Source organism: Dama dama, chromosome 7 (genome assembly GCF_033118175.1).
Source record: "Dama dama isolate Ldn47 chromosome 7, ASM3311817v1, whole genome shotgun sequence".
Taxonomy (NCBI): domain Eukaryota; kingdom Metazoa; phylum Chordata; class Mammalia; order Artiodactyla; family Cervidae; genus Dama; species Dama dama.
In genome coordinates, this window is record NC_083687.1 from 11875470 (window position 1) to 11898748 (window position 23279).

At 50.1% G+C, this 23279-nt stretch overlaps 1 protein-coding gene across 1 annotated transcript; it reads left to right on the forward strand.

The window, feature by feature from the left end:
* The first annotated feature begins 385 nt into the window (after positions 1 to 385).
* DEF6 (DEF6 guanine nucleotide exchange factor) lies at positions 386 to 22400 on the forward strand. Its single transcript, XM_061146511.1, has 11 exons — positions 386 to 545; positions 11561 to 11701; positions 12349 to 12534; positions 14206 to 14442; positions 14532 to 14678; positions 18473 to 18581; positions 18770 to 19068; positions 20126 to 20292; positions 20381 to 20579; positions 21516 to 21606; positions 21810 to 22400. Exons 1-11 carry the CDS (start codon positions 450 to 452, stop codon positions 22031 to 22033), a joined length of 1896 nt encoding a protein of 631 aa, XP_061002494.1. The 5' UTR covers positions 386 to 449; the 3' UTR covers positions 22034 to 22400.
* The last annotated feature ends 879 nt before the right edge of the window (positions 22401 to 23279 follow it).

The following is a 23279-nucleotide window of genomic DNA, read 5'->3' on the forward strand; positions in this document are numbered from 1 at the left end:
CAATCTATGAGGTGAGCATTCCTCCTCTTTACCAATGAGAAGCTGCTTGAAGAGGTTACGTTACTCATCCAAAGCCTCCCACCTGGTAAGTGTGGGATTGGTACAGGACCTGCCCCTTACTGTCTGACTCCAAAGTCAGGACAGGCTCGCTTTTCCTTCAGCAAGCTGTCTCTGGGGGCTGAGGAGGCTCCCAAAGGGCCTCACACCCAGGGAACCAGGTTGAACAGAGCTGGGGCCATAGCTCCCCAGGGCTTGGCCCCCAGTCCCCAGCAGAGAGCGGGGTCGCTGAGCCACAGGCTGGGTCCTGCCAGCGCGGGAGCCCGCGAGAGCAGGCAGGTGGAGCTCTCGGTCCGCGCCGCGGCCCTGCTGCGGTCTCTGCTGCCGTTTGCATTTCCTGAAACCGGATCTTGGTGTCAGAGCCGCCCCTGGGCCGGGCGGGCGCCTCAGCCATGGCCCTGCGCAAGGAGCTGCTCAAGTCCATCTGGTACGCGTTCACCGCACTGGACGTGGAAAAGAGCGGCAAGGTCTCCAAGTCCCAGCTCAAGGTGAGAGGCACCCGGGGCGTGGGGAGGCCGGCGGACGCGTCTCAGCAGCCCCCGCTTCCTGGGCTCTAGGCGCGAACCCTGCGCTCCTCCAGGGGCACCCCAGCTAGCCAGGGGCCCGGGAAGGGTGAGGGGCCGGTGCTGGGTAACTGGGGTGACATGGCCTGGTGGATGCTGCTGCCCACCGTCCAGAGGCCCCAGTGAGGGGTGTGCAGGGCCATGGTCCAGAGCCCCGACCCAAAACTCTCAGAAGAGAGGCGGCATCATGGGGTTCTGAGGGCCACGAGCCAAGCTACATCCCAGATTCCATGTGATGAGCACACGTCTCCCCAGAGTCAAGCTTGGGCATGCACCTTACTCCTTCCTGCTGCTTCCTCCTGGCTTTGAAGAGAGACAGTTAGCTAGCACTTGTCAGTCACTTCCTCCCAGAGCTGAGAGAGAGGGTTCAAGAGCCTCCCGCGGCCCCAAACCAGGCAGCTCAGTCGCCCTTGGCAGGAGAGCATCTACTCTGCACCCTGCCTCCTAGGCAGGACAGACCTAGGAAGGAGCAAGGACTGAAGACCCCAACATACTGCTGCCCGTTCACCAACCCCCTCATGCCCACCAGGTTGGGAAACTTACCTTAGGCCTTGAGACCTCTAGCAGGGAAGGAGTGGAATCTGAGTCCAGGAAGAGCCCCATCAGTGATTGCTCTGAAGTTCATTGCTTGGTCCTAGATAATTCCTGGGAGACCAAAAAGTTTCTCTCCTGCCATCCTGGGTTAGTGCTGCCTTCACCCTCGTTAGTGGGCAAGAAGCAAGGCCCTAGGCCACTGGAGCCAGGGGACACAAGGAGACAGGATGAGAGAGGCCTCAGCCCTCTGGGATCTGCCTTAGGGGTTCATTCATTCACTCTACAAATATTATTGAGCACCAGGTATGCGCCTGGCATGAAGCTAGGCCATAGACTCCTGTATCTTTCCTGCCGCCTTCCCCCTCCCCCGCCCACCCCACCCCCGCACCGCAAAGGAAGAGTGCAGTCTCAAGGAAACCTCCATTCTAAATGAGCAGGAGGTGCCTGGAAACCCAAGAGGCGAATTGGATGGCACTGTTTCCCCTCCCTCTACTTTGCTGAACTTGGACATAATGAACTTGGATATCCCAAACTGGTCCTATCTGATAATTGACCCCATAGCCAGACTTGTGAGCCTCTAGTAAATGATTCTTTGCTCTCCTAGGAAGGAGAGTCCATGACCACCTTTGATCATCTGAGACAATCTCCCAAGAGGCAGGTTCTTCCTCACATTCTACTTAAATCCTCTTATTGCAGGTTATGTAGTCTAGTGAGCTCTGCAGGGCAGACAGAGGAAAAGCAGATCATCCAAAACCCATCTTTACAGAAACTCCATGTCCTATATCCGCCTCCCATGTTGCCCCTTTAATATCTTTCAGGAACAATCCCAACCTCCATAGTCTGTTGTCTCCATTTTCTACCACTCCATTAGCTGTGGCCCCTGTGACACCTCCAGGCTCTCTATTTCCCTCATAAACGGAAGGTACTGCACTCAGATTTCCTGAGCCCACCAGGCAGTAAGGCTTCTTAGTTGGAGCTTCTGTCTCGGCCTCTAACTGGGCAGATGCCTGTTCCCCACCCCCACCTACTGAGTATTTACAAGGAAGATTGCATGGGGAGGATGCAAAATCTAACCATCCATCCACTGTCTTTGTACCACATCACAGCTCACAACGAGCCCACCCAGCAGCTTCTGCGGTCACACAGAATTAGTGGTAGATTTCAACCCATCAACAGAAAAGGTGTCCATTCTGGGAACCCGAGTAGCAATAGTAGTCTCAGGCCCAGCGGCAGGTGGACCAGAAACTGCAGGGCCCGTTTCATAGGAGAGAAAGATGAGGAAGGCAGTTCTCCCACCAGCCTGTGATACTAGAGCCTGGGATGGGAGGAAGTAGTGATAATGCTGGGGGTGGGGATGCCGGAAAGGCAAAAGAGCAATAGAGAAGTGGTCAGAAGGCAGAGGAAGAAGCAGATGACAGATAGAGACCAGCAGGGCACACTCCCTAACCGGAAAGACTGGGTGAGAAGGGAAAAGACCTTGGGGTCAGCCTGTCCTCACCAAAACTGTCCCTGGCCTTGGCGTCCTCTCTTGGGAAGAGGCCGGGGGACCTGCACCAGCCCAGAGCAAGCTGGGACAGTCACCCACTTCTCTCCGACATGTTGGCAGAAAGGCTGCCACCGGTCATCCTGGGCAGAGCTATGATGGGGCCAGAAGGAAGAGGAAGAACAGCGAGTCCTCTGAGAAGTACCCCCCAAGGAGTCAGGATTGTCTTCTCTGAAGAAGAGAAGGCCTGGGGGAGAGATCAGATGAGTTTTTCCTTCTCTGAATTCTTAATAGAAAGTACCATAGCTTTTGTCCAGATGGGTGGGAAAAAAAATAAAAGTAGATCAATAGGAATGGCACTTCTGCTCAGAATGGATTTAGGCTGAACACAGGAGCTAAGGACTCTGAGCTTTTGCAGGGTCCCCAAAACTTCCCTCTTTGAAGAGCTTTAGGAGTGAGTACCCATCCTGACAGAGGGCTGCAGGGAGGGGAGCCTCGGGAATGGTGAGTTTCCCAATGTCCACACCGTTTCCCCTCCAGAAGCGGCTTTAGGCTTCATGGGTGATCAGCTGAGAATTTGGCTTCCTCACCCCCTGACTGCCAGGCCCAGGGTGAGGGGCCTGAGACTGGGTGTGTGGTTAGAGCAGTGTGTGTGATGAGGATCCTAGGAGGCCCTACCTCTTCCCCTTGACCAGCAGGAGCAGAGGCAAGGCAGGGAGGGTGAACTGGGGCCTTTCCTACATGACTGTGGGGTCCCAGAATCCTGAGCCTCTAGTTGGCACTCAGGGCAGTCCTGGGGTCTAGGGAGGGAGTCTTGCCCACCGAGAGCCCCTGAGTTTCGGGCTCTGCCTCCTCTGGAGAGGGACAACAGCCTTCCCCTACGTGCTGCTGCTGCTTTAGACGTGTCCAACTCAGTGCAACCCTACGAACTGCAGCCTGCCAGGCTCCTCCGTCCACGGGATTCTCCAGGCAATATTACTGGAGTGGGTTGCCACTGCCTTCTCCAGCAGCTCTTCCTGACCCAGGGATCAAACCCGGGTCTCCTGCATCGCAGGCAAGATTCTCTACCGCTGCCCACCAGGGAAGCCCTCCTCTAGGTGAAGGGAAGTTAATAACAACTCCAGTCCAGGAATCTGATGACAGATCCTCAGCTTTGCCCAGACCTCTGCCTGCTGTGGTCTTCTCAGTCTAGAGTGTGAAGGAGGGAAGGATGATTAAGTGATACAGAGCCCTTGACTCACAGCCATACAGGCCAACTTCTATATTGCTTCCCAGCAGGGTGACCTTAGACAAGTCACTGCCCAGCTCTGAGCTATAAAGCCCAAGGGCTGAACTGGGGATCACCAAGCTCTCCAGCTAGCCTAGGAAAGTAAATTTTAACAAAGTATATCAAGCAGGTGAAACTGACCCTGACACAGCCTCTCCTCTCCGCTTCCTTCTCTGAGCCTCCATCTTTCCTTTGATGCCTACACCCAATCCCTCCAGCCCCTTCTTGCTCTCAACAGGCACACAGCCAATCCAGAGATCCTCCCCTTTTAAAATGCCTGGTGCTCCTCCCTCATGATAGTAGTTTTGCTTTAGTACCCACTGGTTGAGGAAAATATATTCAGTGACTCTTAAAAAGAATCTATAAATTTTACAAGAATCACTTAGCACCTGGATACATGTAAAGACTACAGGCCATGTAAATGAGAGAAATTAGTCATTCTCTTTGCAGTTAGTGATTGGTACTTTTAAGGATGCCCAAACGCTCTGTATCTTCATCTACTCCTGAAGTCTAAGAACTACAGGATCATGGGCCTGGCACCCATTGCATCGCTGCACTTGAGTTTTTAGCGAACTTCCCACGTAGCACCAGTAGTAAAGAACCCACCTGCCAATGCAGGAGACTCAAGAGACGCAAGTTTGATCCCTGGGTTGGGAAGATCCCCTGGAGAAGGAAATGGCAAGCCACTCTAGTATTCTTGCCTGGAAAATCCTATAGACAGAGAAGCCTGGTGGGCTACAGTCCATGGGGTCACAAAGAGTTGGACATGACTGAGTTGCACACCACACCACACACACACACACACACACACACACACACACACACACACCCCACATGCCCCCAGGGACATGACTGAGTTGCACACCACACCACACACACACACACACACACACACACACACACACCCCACATGCCCCCAGGGGAGAACCACTCCCCCACACGCCTACAGAGGAAATAGTGAATAAATGATGCCTTTCAAAGGTCAATGGCTGCCAACCCAGAGGTCATGGGCTGCCTGGGTGGGTGGGGGAGACAGAGAGCCCTCTCCGGGGGAGCCCGAATGGCAACTTGTGAAAATTGCAGACACCTGGACCCCACCCCTGGAAACTCTGAGTCAGTAGGTCTGGGCGGGCCCTGGCAGATTTCAGTTTCAACCAGCTCCCCAGGTGATTCTGATGCTTAATCTGAGCCCACGTAGCATAGAGATCTAGTGTAGGGCTTTAGGGTCAGCCCTTGACTCTAAAGAAGACACTTCACCTCTCTGAGCATCGGTTTCCTCCTCTGTAAGAGCAGGATAAGGAGCGTCCCCGCCTCCAGGGCTAAGGAGTGCTTGAAATCGGCAGGTGACTGCAGGGCACGCTCCCGCCGCCGTTTCGTTTCCGGCAGGACCCTCCTCTGGCCACGCCCTCTGCCCGCCCCCAGCCCCTTCCCTCCCCTTCCCCGCCCCATCCCCTGCGCCCAGGCACAGGAAGCCTGGCAATCTGAGAGGTCAGCTGATTTCTCCAGGGAGAGGCCCTGAATCCTCAGTGTCTGGAGCCTTTGATTCCTCTTTGTCCTGATGGCTCACAAGGGCCAGAGCCTCTGCCCGGGGCTTCTCAAATTCAACTGGCACAAGGTACACATGACGGAGGTCTTAGAGGACAGCCTGGGCCAGTGAACCGAGGAGAGGAACAGTTCGGGTAGCTGTGTCCTGCTGGGTGGCAGCTCCTGTCCTGGGCTGGGAGAGGAGTTCTACAGAGTCTCCTTGAACTCCATTTTTAGAGGTGTGAAAACTAAAGCCCAGCGAGGTTCATGTAGAGAGATTCAGTCCACATCCGTCTGACTTTTGTGTTTTTCCCACTTCTTCTCTTGAAGCACTTAAGTTCATTCAGTAGATGGTTGTTGAGTATCCATTACGCCAGATCCAGAGGTACAGCAGTGAATAAAATAAAACAGACAAAAAAAAAAAAAAAAAAAACCCCGCACCCTTGTGTTGCCGGCATTCTAGTCAGAGAACGCAGATGAATAAACGCAGTAAGTCAAGACTCGTGATCCATGACATGGGGGAAAAATAAAGCAGAAGTGAGGATAGGGAGTGTGGGGACTAGACGGGATGGGACTACAGATTTAAATAAGGTGGTCGGAGAAGCCCCCCCCGCCCCCCGCCACCCCAGAAAGTGGACAGGGTGTGAGCCGTGCCGTGGCCGGGACGAAGAATGTTTCAGGCTGAAGGAATAGCAAGTGCCAGGGCCCTGAGACAAGGGCATGCCTGGCGTGTCCGGGGGACATCTAAGGGGTCAGAGTGGCCGGATAGAAGGGAGCAAGAGGGATGAGGTCAGAGAAGGTACAGAGTGAAATCTCCGGAAGGACTCCAAAATTTCACCCTGAGAACCTTGGAAAACCACTGCAGCACTTACATTAGACTTAAGGGGAGTTTAATCAAAAACCATGAGCGTGTAGGGGACACGGTGCTGAGCTCTGGAGTCAGGGTTAAGATGAGAGTCCTTGCTGCCCTCAAGGAATGTAGAACAGCCAGAAATGCTCACACAAACAAGAAATAGCAAAAGAACATTATGACAAAGCAACTTAATAGCAGGGTACATTAATAACAGTGGTTAATGGCACCCTTTGTTTTTTATCACTAGAGTTTAAATTTTTTGTCATAAAAACAATATATGTTCCCGGCACAGAAAATTGTGCTTTTTGAAGAAGTTGAAATTTGTTATAAAAGTAAAATATGTTTTACTGGTTAAAAAAAATTCAAAGACAAAAATAGTGTTAAAGAAGGTGAAAGTCCCTCCCCTCCCTGGGGAGGGTGGTAGGGTGATAGTTGTTAACAGTTGCTGAGTCTTCTAGATTTTTTTTCTATGTACAAATAAACACATTAGATTGAACCATATGAAATTGCTGACATTTGATTGTTTTGGCCTACTCAAATGGCAATTTAAAATGGTTCAACCTGATATTTGCACACGTATTATTTTACAGATATTTCATTCTAGAGCGTGCTTTTTTCCACCTGCCAGTATAGTATGCATATCTTTCCATGTCTGCTCACACAAACATAATAATAAAAATAGCTCACAACTTTTATTGCACTGTGTACGAAGTGCTGTGCTGAGCGCTTTGTTCTAAAACACCCCGTGGAGCAGGCCCCCTTATTTTCCTCAAAGAGGAGACTAAAGTCTTGGGGAAGTTAAAAATCACTTGCCCATAAGCACACATGCACACAGATCCATGATGTGGTATACCTGTCCCCTCTTGAAGGAGACTCAGGCGGTCTCCAATGCCTTAGATGTTCTTTTTTTTTGGGGGGGGGGTGGCAGATTGTGCCAGGGCATGTAAGATCTTAGTTCTCTGATGAGGAATCAAACCTGTGCCCCACTCACTGGAAGCTTGGAGCCCCAGTCACTGAACTGCCAGGCATTTCCCAATGCCTTATATTCTAAACAATGCTTCAGTGAGCATTCTTGTACAGGTAGCTCTGTTCCCTTGAGCATCTGTAGGTTGGATGATTAAAAATGCTGGGGTTATGCCCAATTTTACGTCTGATAGAGTTTTGCCCTCCAGAAAGACTACTGATTCACACCTTGACAGCAGGGCATTTGAATCCCCATTTCTCCACAATCTCAATACTTGATTGTAGCAGTCTTTTGCATAAGACTTTGTTAATTTGTTAGGTTAAAAAAGAAAATCACACTTACTATACAAGAAGGGAACTTATATTTGCTCTGGCACTCTATCTATCTATCATCTTACTCTACCCTCATGGCCCCTCTGCGTGGTGGGTATTATCCCATTTTACTGACAATGAAACTGAGTCTCAGGGAGTAAATATTTATTCAAGGCCTCACAACTAGAAAGTGAAGGTCCCTGGCCTTCCATGTTTCCCCCTTCACTGGAGTGTAGCATTTGGTTGGGCTATGCAGGAAGCTTCCTCAAAGAGGTGCTCTAGGAAACTTGAAGAAACATAAAGACATGGGCAATTTGAAAAGAGGCCAGGAGACAGCAGGGAGAAGTGTGTGAAACTTAGAATAACACCTGTCTCTTCAGAAGTGGGTATTTCTCTTGTGCTGGTCACTCTGGATTTTAAGTGTAAGCATTTAGCAGTGGCACCTCTTGGAGTGTGGATTAGTGTCCTATGACCATAGATGTGTTAATCATGTCTTCTTGATTATAGGTGGTAGAAACCAAACTCAAAATAGCTTAAGGGAGATATACCTTAGTTCACATAAACGAAACTCCAAGCATAGTATTGACTTCAGGCTTGGCTGGATCTAGGTCCTCAGATGACGACTGTCTTTATTCCTTGACTTGATAGCTTGATAGTATTCTCTGTAGTTGTTGTTGCTGTCCAGTCGCTCAGTCATGTCCAACTCTTTGCAACCCCATGGACTGCAGCATGCCAGGCTTCCCTGTCCATCATCATCTCCCAGAGTTTGCTCAAACTCATGTCCATTGAGTCAGTGATGCCATCCAACCACCTCATCCTCTGCTGCCCCCTTCTCTTCATGCCCTCAATCTTTACCAGCATCAGGGTCTTTTCCAATGAGTCAGCTCTACGTATCAGATGTCCAAAGTTTTGGAGCTTCAGCTTCAGTGTCAGTCCTCCCAGTGAATATTCAGGGTGGACAAAGATGTTAGCTGCATTTATCTTCTAGCACCTTAACTCTGTCCAGGTTTACCCATGGAAAGAATATACCTCTTCTCCACTAGAGGAAGCAAAAATCCCAGGACTGCTTCTCAGTGGCCTAGATTTGGTCATGTGCATTCTCAAACCAAACACCGTGACTCAAAAGTGCCCACCCCTGCAGCCAGATGGGGTAGGGGTGCAAACGGCTAATACCACAGATACTGAAAATAGAGGAGAGGTATTTCTCAAAGGAAAATCAAGGCTCCATTACCAAAATAAAGAAAGAGGGCAGAGTTCCTCAGGAAGAAACTTCAGATGTCCTTTAGAATAAGAGAAAAGCAAAACTATAGACGGCACATGAGATAATTTGAAGATCATGGGAATGAGGGTTGGGGTGGGGGCCACAGATGACTGCCCAGGCAGAGGAAGTGAGGGAAAAGAGAAATACTGATCCCCTCACTGGGCCCCCCAACTTCCCACTTTGCTGAGTTGAACCTGAGGCTCAGGGAAACATTGGGGAAAAGTCTCAAACCCTTGTCCCTGTCCTCTCACAAAAGACAATAAGGAAATCAAGACAGTAGGCACACCAGCTCGGAGGTATTGCCCCAGCTGATTCCAAGGTGAACTGCTGGTGTTGAAGCAGCCCTTGAATACAGCACTTATTGACTACCTTGTGTGTGCAGACAGGGACATGGTGCTGTGAGACAGGAAGATAACAGAGACCTTGTCTCCAGAGTTTACTTTATAGTTGGGGGATGAAGGTGAGGTCAATATTTTAATAGGGAAGCTGCCTTCAGAATCAGGAACACCTGTTTCCAACCTCAGCTCTGCTATTTACTTTTTAAAAATATTTGTTTATTTGGTTATGCCAAGTCCTAGTTGTGGCATGGGGCGGGGGAGATCTTGGATCTTAGTTGTGGCATGTGGGATCTAGTTCCCTGACCTGGGATCAAACCCAGGCCCCCTGTGCTGGAACTGTAGAGTCTTAGTCTTAGCCACTGGATCCCTAGGGAAGTCTCTGTCCCACTTATTCTGAACTTCTCCAAGCCTGAGCACCTTCATCTGGAAAACAGGGACACTAATGTCTGGATATCACGGTCGCCGAGATTAGATCTGGGGTATAGAAAGCACCTCATACAGTGGCTGGCACAGAGTAGGTGACTGTTTTTCCTCATTCACACTTTCTGTGATAAGTGCTATCGCAGAATTACACCAAGACAGTTTTATTTTTTTCCTGATCTCCTTGTTCAAGCTTCAACCTCTTTGTGCTAATATGATGGGTTTGTTAACCTACCCCTTTCCCCTGTCGTCATCCCTTTCAGCCTTGTCATCCACACCCCGTGGACCATTTCTTGTGCCCCTTCTTTGCACCCTCTCCAGCTCCCTTCCAACTTTAGAAGGGCGGTCGCTGGAACTGAGCACACCTTTCCTGGAGCAGGCTCACTGGACTCCAGGCCAATTCTGCCTGACCCCGAGTCTCTGACGGTAGATGTCAGGTTTCTGCCCCCGAGCCTTGGGATCTGCTGAGCTGGATTGGAATCTTAGGCTCTTGTTCACTGAATCCTTGCACAAGTAACTGAGTCCCTTGAACCTCCATGTCCCCGTCTACAGAAAGGGGACACACCTGCCTAATGAGTGCCAAAGAGCATGGCTGCCTTGGTTTGAATTCCAGCCCTGCCAGCTCTGTGCCTTTGGGTGAATTACTGAACATCTCAGAGTCTAGGGGTTTTTTTCATCTGTCAGATGAGGATGTTAACAGTTGTTCTGGGCGTTAAGGGAAATGTATGTAAAGTACTGAGCACAGTTCTTGTTGCATAGCAAGTGCATATGTTTTTACTTTTTTGTTTTTTATTGAGGTATAATTGACATTTTAATTTCAGGTGTACAATGTAATGATTCTTTATTTGTATGTATCGTGAAATGATCATGAGAAGCCTAGTTAACATCCATTGCCATGCATGGTTTAAAAAAATTGTTTTTTTTGCAATGAGAATTTTTAAGACCTACTCTCTTAGCTACTTTCAGATGGCATACAGTATTACTCATTATGGTTACCATGCTATATATCATGTTCCCATGACGTATTTAAAAACTGGAAGTTTGTACCTTTTGAGCACCTTCACCCATTTCACTCACCACCCCATACCTCTTGCAACCACCAATCTGCTCTCTATATCTATGATTCCCTTCTTTTCCCTTTTTAAAAAATTCCACATATAAATGAGATCATACTGTATTTGTCTGTCTTTGTCAGATTATTTCACTTGGCATAATGCCCTCAAGGTCCATCCATGTTGTTGCAAATGGCAAGATTTCATTCAGTTTTTCATGACTGAATTACATTCCATTGGAAGTGTTCAGTTCAGTCACTCAGTCATGTCTGACTCTTTGCGACCCCATGGACTGCAGCATGCCAGGCCTCCCTGTCCATCACCAACTCCTGGAGCTTACTCAAACTCATGTCCATTGAGTCGGTGATGCCATCCAACCATCTCATCCTCTGTTGTCCCCTTCTCCTCCCACCTTCAATCTTTCCCAGCATCAGGGTCTTTTCCAATGAGTCAGCTCTTTGCATCAGGAGGCCAAAGTATTGGAGTTTCAGCTTCAGCATTAGTCCTTCCAATGAATATTCAGGACTGATCTCCTTTAGGATGGACTGGTTGGATCTCCTTGCAGTCCAAGGGACTCTCAAGAGTCTTTCCAACACCACAGTTCAAAAGCATCAATTCTTTGGTGCTCAGCTTTCTTTATAGTCCAACTCTCACATCCATACATGACTACTGGAAAAACCATAGCTTTGACTAGATGGACTTTTTATTTTATTTATTGTATGTGTATATACATATATATGTATATGTGTGTGTATATGTACATATATATATAAAGAGAGAGGTGGGGAGAGAGCAGTTTTAGTTATGATTGAACTAAATAACATCTGTAGAAGACTTAGCCAGGATGGGGGTGAGGACAACAGGGCAGATGGGAGCAGCCCTGTGGCCCAGCTTGGGCCGGGGCTCAGGAAGGTAAGCACCCCTCTGTCTCAGGTGCTGTCCCACAACTTGTACACCGTCCTGCACATCCCTCATGACCCCGTGGCCCTGGAGGAGCACTTCCGAGATGATGACGATGGTCCCGTGTCCAGCCAGGGATACATGCCCTACCTCAACAAGTACATCCTGGACAAGGTGAAGCCCCTTTCACCTCTCTCCACTTCCCAACCTGGCCAGTACCCTAATTCCTTGCCACCTCAATGCCTCCCTCCATGAACTCCATCTCTGTCCCCTCTGCCACCCATGTCCCCCATCTCCACCCTTCACATCCCCGTCACTTGCCCCCTCTTTGCCCCCCTTAAAACTCACTCCAGCTCCCTCCTCTCTATCCTAGCCTCCACCTTCCCCAAGATCTTCACCCCTCCCTGCCTAGCTTTCAGCTGTCATTTCACAAGCGCTTTCCAGCTCCCCACTAAGTCTGTCCCCTCCACTCCTCCTTGCTGTCCCTGTCTTCTCAAGTTTTTCTTGACTGTTCATTTCCCCCTGAGCTTCCCCTTCTTTCTCCTCGGCCTGAGGGACTGAACTGCTCTATGGATCGGGAACTTGGGTGAATGTGGATGCCTGGAAGTGATGGGTGTGGCAGGACTGGGGGTTTGGGGGTCGGGCTGGTTGGCCAGACAGCTCCCTGATCATCAGCTCAGGGATTACTCAGGCGAGAGTCCCAGCATTGGCAGGGTGGGGAGCAGGGAAGCAGATGACCCTGAGAAGCCAGCTGGAGCCTAGTTGGGTGGTGGAGCTGGGACGAGGCAGCCTTCGCAGCTGACTTGTAGGCCTGGTGGCAGGTGGAAGAGGGTGCTTTTGTTAAGGAGCACTTTGATGAGCTGTGCTGGACCCTGACGGCGAAGAAGAACTATCAGGTGGATAGCAACGGGAACAACATGCTCTCCAATCAGGATGCCTTCCGTCTCTGGTGTCTTTTCAACTTCCTGTCCGAGGACAAGTACCCTCTGATCATGGTTCCTGATGAGGTGAGCCCCAGGGACTTTATCACTTAGGGACAGGCCTCAACAAAACCATGAAGGAGGCCAAATTGTCTCTCGACTTCCCCACATCCTCTGTCTTCTTTATCTCTCCACTGGCTACCTGTTCACACCCACCCATCTCCAGACACTTCGAACTGCCCATGTCAGAGCAATGATGCCTTCTCCCAGGAGACCCAAAACTACACCCCCTTCAAGGCTCTGCTTGCTCTCACAGTAGGAAAATGATTCTGCAATCTCTGTTTACACAGAGGTGTGAATGCCTGATACACTGCTGAGCGTTTTGAAATGAAAACATTTAAAATCAAATGGCAGGGTTTCAGGCACTGGGGCAAACTGAGAAGGATGCTATTTTAGGGGAACAGAGACCTTCCAGGGACATCTCTCCAGTCACTCCCAAGTGGGCAACCAAGTCTCACCCTGGTTCCAGATTTTCTCTTCCTGTCTCCTACAATATAGGGGGGAGCCAGGACGGACTCAGCTCAGACCCCAGAGAGAGGGCATCCTAGAAACATCAGCCTAGAACCCAGCTTCTACCTTCTCAATTCATGGGTGAAGCCGGGGCAGGTGACCCCTTTGGCAACCAACCTGCCCCCTCCCTCCACTCCCCCACTCGCCTGTCCACTCAGCCTTCTCCTGACCCCTTCTGCCCTCTGGTGGTGGTAAAGATCCCAGGGCGAATTTAGGTCTTTTGAGTAGGGCACAATGGAGGGGGGCGGTCCTCTGTATTTACGAGAGGTCTTGACCTGTCTAACTGCATTCAGGTTTGTGCCCTCGCTTCTGTCTGTGGGAAGAGTGCGGGTGCCCCCACCCCACTGCCAACCAAGACCCAGTAGCCCCCAGAGTGAAAGCCCTGCAGAGAGTCTTCCAAGAAGCTGTTGGGGCAGCAGCAGGACATGTGTCTGTCTTCACAGACAGACAGCTGGCCGGGTACCTTTGTCAGACCCCTGCCAGGAGGGCGAGGCGGCCTCTCCGAGGCCAGAAAGCTGTCGCTTTTGTGATCAACACGCAGTGTGAGCAAACTGCAGCAGGATGTACCCCAACCACCACTTCCTGTTCCTCTGCAACGGGTTTCCTGTCCCTGCCCTGCTCGCTCCCACCTCCCGTCCCCTTGCCCTCTGACAAGGGAACGATCCCCCGGGCTGGGGCTGGGGGCTTGGAATAAGGACTCATGGGGTGTCGATCTGAATTGAGTTCTGGCTGCTACCAACTTTCTGTGTGATTCAAAACAAGTCACTTCCCGCCTCCCCCCCCTCCGCAACTTGAACCTCAGTTTTGTCATCTGCAGAGTGAGGAGATTGAACGAGAGGGCCCTTGTCCCCCACTGACGTTTTCTATGACTCCCTGTCTCTGCCTGGGCCCCAGTCCTCAGCTCCCACCTCACCGTGCCCTCAATTCAAGGCAGCAAGGACTGGAGCTTGAGGAGGGCATGTCTGAATTGAAGTTGGGGCCCCAGGATCCCCTCCCAAATCTCTACTCAGGAGCCCACCAGTGTTTAGTCATTTAGTCCTCTGCCACGCATCCACCCCCCACAACCTGCCAACCCCTGTCCGTGGTCACTTCTGCCCCAGCTCTGGGAGCCTGATGGTAGCGACCCCTGGTGTCGACACCAGCAACGCCACCTGCTGTCGCCACCAAGCCTTCCCTCCCGCCCTCCAGGTGGAATACCTGCTGAAGAAGGTGCTCAGCAGCATGAGCTTGGAGGTGGGCTTGGGGGAGCTGGAGGAGCTACTGGCTCAGGAGACCCAGGCAGCCCAGAGCAGCGGGGGGCTCAGCGTCTGGCAGTTCCTGGAGCTCTTCAACTCAGGCCGCTGTCTGCGAGGCGTGGGGCGGGACACGCTCAGCATGGCCATCCACGAGGTCTACCAGGAGCTCATCCAAGACGTCCTGAAGCAGGTCAGGCCCAGCTGGGGGCCAGGGGCGGACCCCAAGGAGGGTGGGGGTGGGGGCCAAGGACACCTCTGACTTGGCTCTGGCTCTGGCAGGGCTACCTGTGGAAACGAGGGCACCTGCGGAGGAACTGGGCAGAACGCTGGTTCCAGCTGCAGCCCAGCTGCCTCTGCTATTTTGGGAGTGAAGACTGCAAGGAGAAGAGGGGTATGATCCCGCTGGATGCTCAGTGCTGCGTGGAGGTGAGGCGGCAGGTGAAGGGGTGGAGGGCATACTGAAGCATGGCCCAGAGGGGCCCTGGTGTAACCTGAGGGCAAGGGGTCAGGAGGAGGGCAAGGCGGGAAGCCCCAGTGACTTCCCCACCTAAGATTCCTGCTTAGATGAGTGCAACCCACATACAACTGACCCTTGAACAATATGGGTTGGAACTTGGTGGGTCTACCTATACATGGATTTTTTTTCAATAAATACATACAGTACTGCACCATCCACAGATGGTTGAATCTGCAGATGCGGAACTGGGATACTGAAAGTGAAAGTCACTCAGTCGTGTCCAACTCTTTGCGACCCCATGGACTGTAGCCCACCAGGCTCCTCTGTCCCTGGAATTCTCCAGGCGAGAATACTGGAATGGGTAGCCATTTCCTTCTCCAGGGAATCTTCCCAACCCCGGGATCGAACCCAGGTCTCTTGCATTGCAGGCAGATTCTTTACAGTCTGAGCCACCAGGCTGACTTTAAAGTTATAAGTGGATTTTCGACCAGGCAGAGGTTGGCACTTCTAACCCCTGAGCTGTTCAGTGGTTAACTGTATACCTGAGTGCCTCAAGGCCATTCTCAGCCATGTCAGCACTTTTTTTTTCTTTTAGAAAAGTAACACGCTTTATTTTTTCCTTCCAGTTTCATTGAGATATTATTGACATACAGCACTGTGTAAGTTTAAGGTGTACAGCATAGTGATTTGACTTATACATATCATAAAGTGATTAGCACAGTACGTTTAGTAAACATCTGTCACCTCATATAGGTACAAAATTAAATAGAAAAAATTTTTTTTCTGTGATGAGTAATCTTAGGATTTACTCTCTCAACAACTTTTATATATAACATTTGTTGTTGTTTAGGCTTCCCCTGTGACTTATCCATAAAGAATTCACCCCCCAACGCAGGAGCCACGGGAAATGCAGGTTCAGTCCCTGGGTTGGGAAGATCCTCTGGAGGAGGGGATGGCAACCCACTCCAGTATTCTTGCCTTGAGAATCCCCATAGACAGAAGAGACTGGCAGGCTACAGTCCATAGCGTCACAGAGTGGAACACGACCGAAGTGACTTAGCATACATGCAGTCGCTAAGTTGCATCTGACTCTTTTGTGGCCCCGTGGACTGTAGCCCACCAGGCTCCTCTGTCCATGGGATTTCCCAGGCAAGAATACTGGAGTGGGTTGCCACTTCCTTCTCCAAGGGATCTTCCCAACCCAGGGACAGAACCTGAGTCTCCTGCATTGGCAGGCAGATTCTTCACCACTGAGCCACCAGGGAAGCCTCATATATTAATATAATCTACAGCAGTGTTAATTATATTTTTCATGTTGCATGTTGCATCCCTAGTAAACTTTCTTATTCTATATCTGGAAGTTTGTACCTTTTGACTGCCTTCATCCAATTCCTCCTCCCCTATCCCTTCAACAACCCCCCTTCTCACCTCTCGATAACCACAAATCTGATCTCTCTTTCTACGGATATGTTTGTTTGTTTTTGAAGTATAATTGACCTGCAACACTATGTTAATTCCTGTTATACAACATAATGATTCAATATTTCTATGTTTTTCAAACTGATCTCCATGATAGTTCTACTTATGATAGGTCACCATACAAAGATAACTATGTAATCATAATTATTAACTATATTCCCCATACTATTCATTTTATACCCATGACTCACATTTTGCAACTAGAAGTTTGCACCACTTAATATCCCTCAACTTTTTCTCCCCTCTTCCTGCACCCCTTACCCTCTGGCAAACAAATCTGTTTTTTTCTCTGAAACTGTAACTCTATTTAGGTTTCGATATGTTTGTTCATTTGTTGTTGTTGTTGTTTTAGATTGCTTATGTCAGCACTTAAAAAAAAAAAAACCAAACTGCAAATCAAATCCAATACTAAAGTCATTGGTTAATGATGTGGACTTTGCTAAAGATTTCAGAGGCGATAACTTATGACTCATTCTATCCAGCAAAATTTTCTAAAAGTTCTCTTTAAAGGTCTTTCTCCTTCACCCAAATTCCATTCCTTTTGGCAACAGACCAGATAAGGACTTCCCTGGTGGCTCAGATGGTAAAGAAGCTGCCTGCAATGCAGGAGACCCAAGTTTGATCCCTGGTTGGGAAGATCTCCTGGAGAAGGAAATGGCAGCCCACTCCAGTATTCTTTCCCAGAGAATCCCATGGACAGAAGACCCTGTTGGGTGACAGCCCGTGGGTTGCAAAGAGGCAGACATGACTAAGTGACTAACGCTTTCACTTTGGCCACTCTATATTTCCCTATTCTTTCTCCTTTCCTATCCCTTTTCCTCCTTTGACTCTGTCTGTCCATTATTTTAGAGGCTTAAAGCAACAATTTAAAAAACTGTAGTAAAAAATATATATATAACATGAAATTTGCTATTTTAACCATTTTAAGTGTTACAATTCAGTCCTATTAAGTACATTAAGTACATTCACATGTAACCATCCCAATTATCTATTTCCAAAGCTTTTTTTTTTTTTTTTTTTTTTATCATCCTAAATAGCAGCTCTGTCCCCATTAAGCAGTAACTCATTCTCCCTTCCCTCCAGTCCCTGGTAACCTCTTCTCTGCTTTCCACCTCTAGGAATTTGCCTATTCTAGGAGCCTCATATAAGTGGAATCAGACACCATTTGTCCTTTTGTGCCTGGCTTCTTTCATTTAGTATAACATTTTCAAGCATGTTTTGGCATGGATCAGGACTTCATTCCTTTTAATGGCTGAATAATATTTCACTGTATGGATGGACCATATTTTGTTTACCTATTCATTCATTGGTGGTTATTGGGTGGTTCCCATCATTTTGATGTCATGCATAATGCTGTTATGAACATCCATGTACAAGTTTCTGGGTGGATATATATTTTCTTTTCTCAAGGCAGATACCTAGGAGTAGAATTGCTGAATCATACAGTAATTCTATGTTTAATTTTTGAGGAGCAGCCAAACTCTTTTCCTTGGTGGCTGTACCATCTTACATTCTCACCAGTAGTAAATGAAAGCTCCAATTTCTCAATAACACTTGTTATTTTACATGAAAAACATTATTATAGCCATTCTAGGTTATGTCCATCTTTGTCATGTAAGGAAACAGCTTTCATTGTGGAAAGAGCACAGATCTAGGCAGAAATCCAACTCCACCACTAACATGCATTGTGAATCGGGCAGGTTCCTGGACCTCTTAGAGCCTCAAGTTTCTTTCTCTGTAAGATGGAGCTAATAATCTTTGCCTGGTACAGACTCTAGAACACATGAAGCTCAGTACGTGGTACCTATTATTTTCGACTAGAATGTAAGCTTAGGCAAGGCAGGGATTTGGTCTGTTAGGCACATCTTAGTAGTATCCCATATGCCCGGAGCAATGAGTGGCCTGTAGACACTACAGAATATCCGTGGAATGAATGAATGGAGAACTTTCTCAGCAGGCAGGCTTCTGTGGAAATGAATGGTCTCGTTAGTGAGGACCCTGTCACGAGAGATGTTGAGCCCTGATCTGGATAAACACTGAGTGGTCACTGTGTGTAGGCCCCATGGAGAGATAGTAAGAGGAGGGCTGTCCCACCTTCAAAGAGCAAAGGCTATAACAGTTGTGGGGACACTAACCTCCAAACCAGGCCACACAGGCTCCTGGCAGAGTGGGTGGAAGGGGTGCCAGGAGGAGATGATCAGCCAAGGGGGAAGGGGCTGAAGCTGGAGCTCCCCTGGGGCAGGTGTGACCCCAGTGAAGCCAGCCTGTCTGGGCCTTCTCCCAGGTGCTGCCCGACCGAGAGGGGAAGCGCTGCATGTTCTGTGTGAAGACCGCCTCCCGCACCTATGAGATGAGCGCCTCTGACACGCGCCAGCGCCAGGAGTGGACAGCTGGTGAGTGCTCGCGGGGTGCCCTGGACCGGGCTGGGCCCCAGTCGCCTCATCGGGGAAAAGGGACTGAGAGCACTTTGCCCAGCAGGAGGCCGGAGGCTGGACAGGAGCCACTCCAAAGGCCCCCTTCTGGCAGTGGGCCCCCTCGAGGCCCCCCTGTCTCCGGCTAGCCCCTCCCGCTCCCTCCGCAGCCATCCAGACGGCGATCCGGCTGCAGGCAGAGGGGAAGACGTCGCTGCACAAGGACCTTAAGCAGAAGCGCCGCGAGCAGCGGGAGCAGCGAGAGCGGCGCCGGGCCGCCAAGGAGGAGGAGATGCTACGGCTGCAGCAGCTGCAGGAGGAGAAGGAGAGGAAGCTTCAGGAGCTGGAGCTGCTGCAGGAGGCGCAGCGGCAGGCGGAGCGCCTGATGCAGGAGGAGGAGGAGCGGCGCCGCAGCCAGCACCGCGAGCTCCAGCAGGCGCTCGAGGTCCAGCTGCGCGAGGCGGAGCAGGTGAGGCTGCACCCGGGAGGAGGCGGTGGGCCGAGGCGTGAGGGCCGCCGGGTGCAGAGCGCCGCGGGGCGGGGACCGGGCGGGGCCTGGGCTGGGGGCGGGGCCACGCCCTGAGGGATGAGCGTGGAGGCGGGGCTTGTCTTGAGGGATTTTGGGGGAGGACAGAGACAGGTATGGGGTGGGGACAGGGCCTATGGGGTAAGAAGCCTGGCAGAAGGGTGGCTTGAGAGGAGAGATGATGTGGGGCGGGGCCCGAGCCTACGAATTGGGAAGGATGGAGCGGAGTGATAGGTGTAGAGTGAAGCCAGGTTGGGAGACCTTGGCTGACTGGGGGGCGGGACCTTGACAGAGGAGTTGCTGAAGACCTTGTGTCTGGGGATGAATTGGGACCGAGGCTGGACTACATGGGACTAGACTTGCTCTGAATTTATAATGAGGCCAGTCTGGAGAAGGTAGGATGGGAGGAAGACGGGGTGAACCTGGAGACGGACCAGAGGTATAGAGGCGATTAGATTTAAGATTTAAAGAGATCTAGATTTGGAGTTGAGACACTGTGGGTTCCATACCAGCTCTGCCTCCTAGGAACCCTGTGATCTCAGGTAAGTTACTTGGCCTTTCTGTGCCTCAGTTACCTGTGACATGTTGATGCCAATAGAACTTGGCTTACAGAGGTGTGGAAAGGAGAATCAACTAAGGAAATACTTTTGAGTTACAATTGCTCTAACAATTATAATTATAGTTGTTCCCTTGCTAGCACTAGCCTAATTATAATTATAAAACATTATATTACGATGTATAATAATAACTATTAAGGCTGGTGCTAAAAGGGGATGACTTGAGCCCCTTTCCCCCATGTAGTTTACTGATCCTTATATCTGACCTAGTCATGTTTTCAGAAGGGGATCAGATCAGGAAAACCAGACATGAGGGAACTCCCCAGACCCTCATCCAGAGATAACTAGCTGGGCTGGCCTAACAAAGCCCTGGGGAAAGGGCAGCATACCTGCAGCCTTCCTCCGCAGGGACCGCGCTGACCTGGCTCTGTGTCCCGGTGCAGGCCCGGGCCTCCATGCAGGCTGAGATGGAGCTAAAGAAGGAGGAGGCTGCCCGGCAGCGGCAGCGCATCAAGGAGCTGGAGGAGATGCAGCAGAGGCTCCAGGAGGCCCTACAGCTGGAGGTGAAAGCTCGGCAGGACGAGGAGGCCGTGCGCCTCGCCCAGACCAGGTAGGACCAGGCAGCCCCTTCTGCTTTCCCTCCCTGACGCCCCCACCCTCCCACCTGTCGAGCACCACACACACTGGACACCCCGCAGGCTGCTGGAGGAAGAGGAGGAGAAGCTGAAGCAGCTGCTGCAGCTGAAGGAGGAACAGGAGCGGTACATCGAGCGGGCGCAGCAGGAGAAGCAGGAGCTGCAGCAGGAGATGGCCCTGCAGAGCCGCTCTCTGCAGCAGGCCCAGCAGCAGCTGGAGGAGGTGCGGCAGAACCGGCAGAGGGCCGACGAGGATGTGGAGGTGAGGCCTGGGGTGGAACAGGTTGCAGGCGGCAGGGTGAGTGCACAGGCTCTGGAACCTTCCCTGACGCGCAGTCCCTCAGGCTCTACCGTGGCCTGACGGTGTGGCCTCCGACAAATGGCCTAACCTCTCTGAGCTCCAAGTCCCTCATCTGGGGAAGGGGGCTGGTAATTGCATTGCTATTAAGGTTAAACAAGATAGCATGTGATACTTAATATTCAGTAAGCACTGAAGAAACATTAACTGCTGTTTTTATCATTGTTATTAATCTGGGCAAATTTTTTTCCTCCTACTCTTCCAGCCCCTACTTTGCTCTTCCTGCACTTTGGTTCCACTCTTTGGAGCCCAAATCTCCATAGACGATTTAAGAAAAAAGACAAACTTTTGATGTTTTATTTTTATTAGTATTCATTATTTTATTTTGCTTTGTTGGCATATATGGTCATTTAAAAAAATTCAAACACAGAAATAAATATCATAAAAAAGAGAAAATTCCTCTATGACTCCTTATCCCACAGCCGCTGCTAATGGCTAGATGAACACTGGAGCAGAGGTTTTTGCATCAGGTCCTGGATAGGTGGTGTGACACAGCTGTTCAGAGCTCCATGTTTGTCCCTGGGCAAGTCACTTAACCTCTTTTGAATGTTTCTTAACTTCTTCTCTGGAAGTTAAGTAAGATATTAGTACATTTTAGCTGCTTGATAAGTGGAAACTATACTTATGATTATTTTTGACTATTTGATGGTCTTTGAGTCCCCTGAAATTGGAGGCCAACTCTGTTCATACACATAGCTCCTTATGAATATACATGAGTTTTTCTGGGAAGATGATCAATAGCCTTTGTCGGATCCTAAGGGGCCTGTGAACCTGAAAAGGTCGAGACTTGCTGTCTTGGATGGTGGCTCTGACCACTCTCCACTGGTCCTGTCCCCACAGGCTGCTCAGCAGAAGTTGCGCCAGGCTAGTACCAACGTGAAACACTGGAATGTCCAGATGAACAGGCTCATGCATCCAATTAAACCTGGAGGTGAGAAGGGTTAGACCCTGGAGCTTTCCTTGGAGTGGGGAGGGGCAAGGGAGGGAGGAGGGGAGACCCCCACATCTGCAGAGCCAGCAAGGCATTGCAGATCAGGGGGTGCTCCTCTCCCCTGAGGGCTGAAGTGAAGCCCCTCAACTTCTCCCCTTTGCACACACCTTGCTGCTTCCTCATACCTGCCTTTTCTCTGGCAGACAAACGTCCCACCACCAGCAGCTCCTTCACAGGCTTTCAGGCCCCTCTACTTGCCCGCCGCGACTCCTCCCTAAAGCGCCTGACTCGCTGGGGATCCCGTGAAAACAAGACCCCCTCACCCAGCAGCAGTGAGCAGCAGAAGTCCCTCAATGGTGGGGAAGACGCTCCCAGCTCAGCTTCTGCGCCTCAGGAAGATAAACTGGACCCGGCACCAGAAAATTAACTTCTGCCAGCCTCTTGCCCCCAATCTCATATCTACCAGGACCTGGCCACAGCTGGCCTGTGGGTGACACCAGCCTCTGCAGAAGAAGGAGCTGCAGCCCTGGCACCCAGGGCCCAGGCCCTCGGACCATGAAACAGCCCAGATTGGAACCTGGTTCATTTTTTTTTGCACCAGCCCCAGGCCTCAGACCACTGAGGCTTTCAGGAATGTTGATCCTTGAGGACTTGACCCTGTGCCTTAACTCCAAGGGCCCTATGCCCTGGGCTGGGAAAGAGAGTCAACGAGCAGGCCAGGGACCACCTGTCCCCAGACTGCCACCAAGTTTGGAGGCACATTTCCGAATAAAAACTGCTATTGGAATAAATTATGCAGCAGGTTTGTTGTCTATCTCTCCTACCACTTTCTCGCTTCTTAAGTCCAGTTATAGATCCCAGGAAGAATATGAAAGTCCACTCTGCCACTTACCAAATGGGTGACTTTGGTCAAGTTTCTTCACTTCCCTGTGCTTCAGTTCCCACGTTGATAAAATAGGGCTTACCTTATAGGGTTGTTCTGAGGATTAAGTGTTTGGCACATGAGAAAGCACCACTATTGGTATCGCCCAAAAGTCTTTATTGAGCATATATTCGGTGTCTGGAAATTTCTCAGGTTATTTGTCATGGCAACCCTGAGAGATGGATATTATTATTCTCTTTTTACATATGGGGAAACTGAGACTCAGAGAGGTCAGGTACTTACCTAAAACCTTCCAGACTTGCTTCCTTCCCATATTGCCTGATTACATACCTCACTACCTAAGACAGAGATCTGGGAATCTAGGATAACTTGCTCCCTCCCTGACACCCCCTTATGAAAAATCCATCATCAAATCCAGTCAATTCTCTCTCCTTCATGGTTTCATATTTATCCCTCCATCTCTAACCCCACGGTTATTGCCATGGCTAAGGCCTTCATATCCTCCACCTGGGATTGAGCCTGGGCCCTTGGCAGTGGGCATGCAGAGTCCTAACCACTGCACCACTAGGGAATTCCCTAAGGTTAGATTTTTAATGGGGGACTGGAATGGAAATACAAGTATAAGGAGAAAAGGAGACAATGTAAAATTTTTGATTGCTGAAGAAGAGCTTGTTCATGTTTTTTTTTTTTTACTGTCTTGACCTTGATACTTTTTTCTACCATTTAAAGAAATTGAAGTACAGTTAATTTACAATGTTGTGTTGATTTCAGATGTACAGCAAAGTGACTC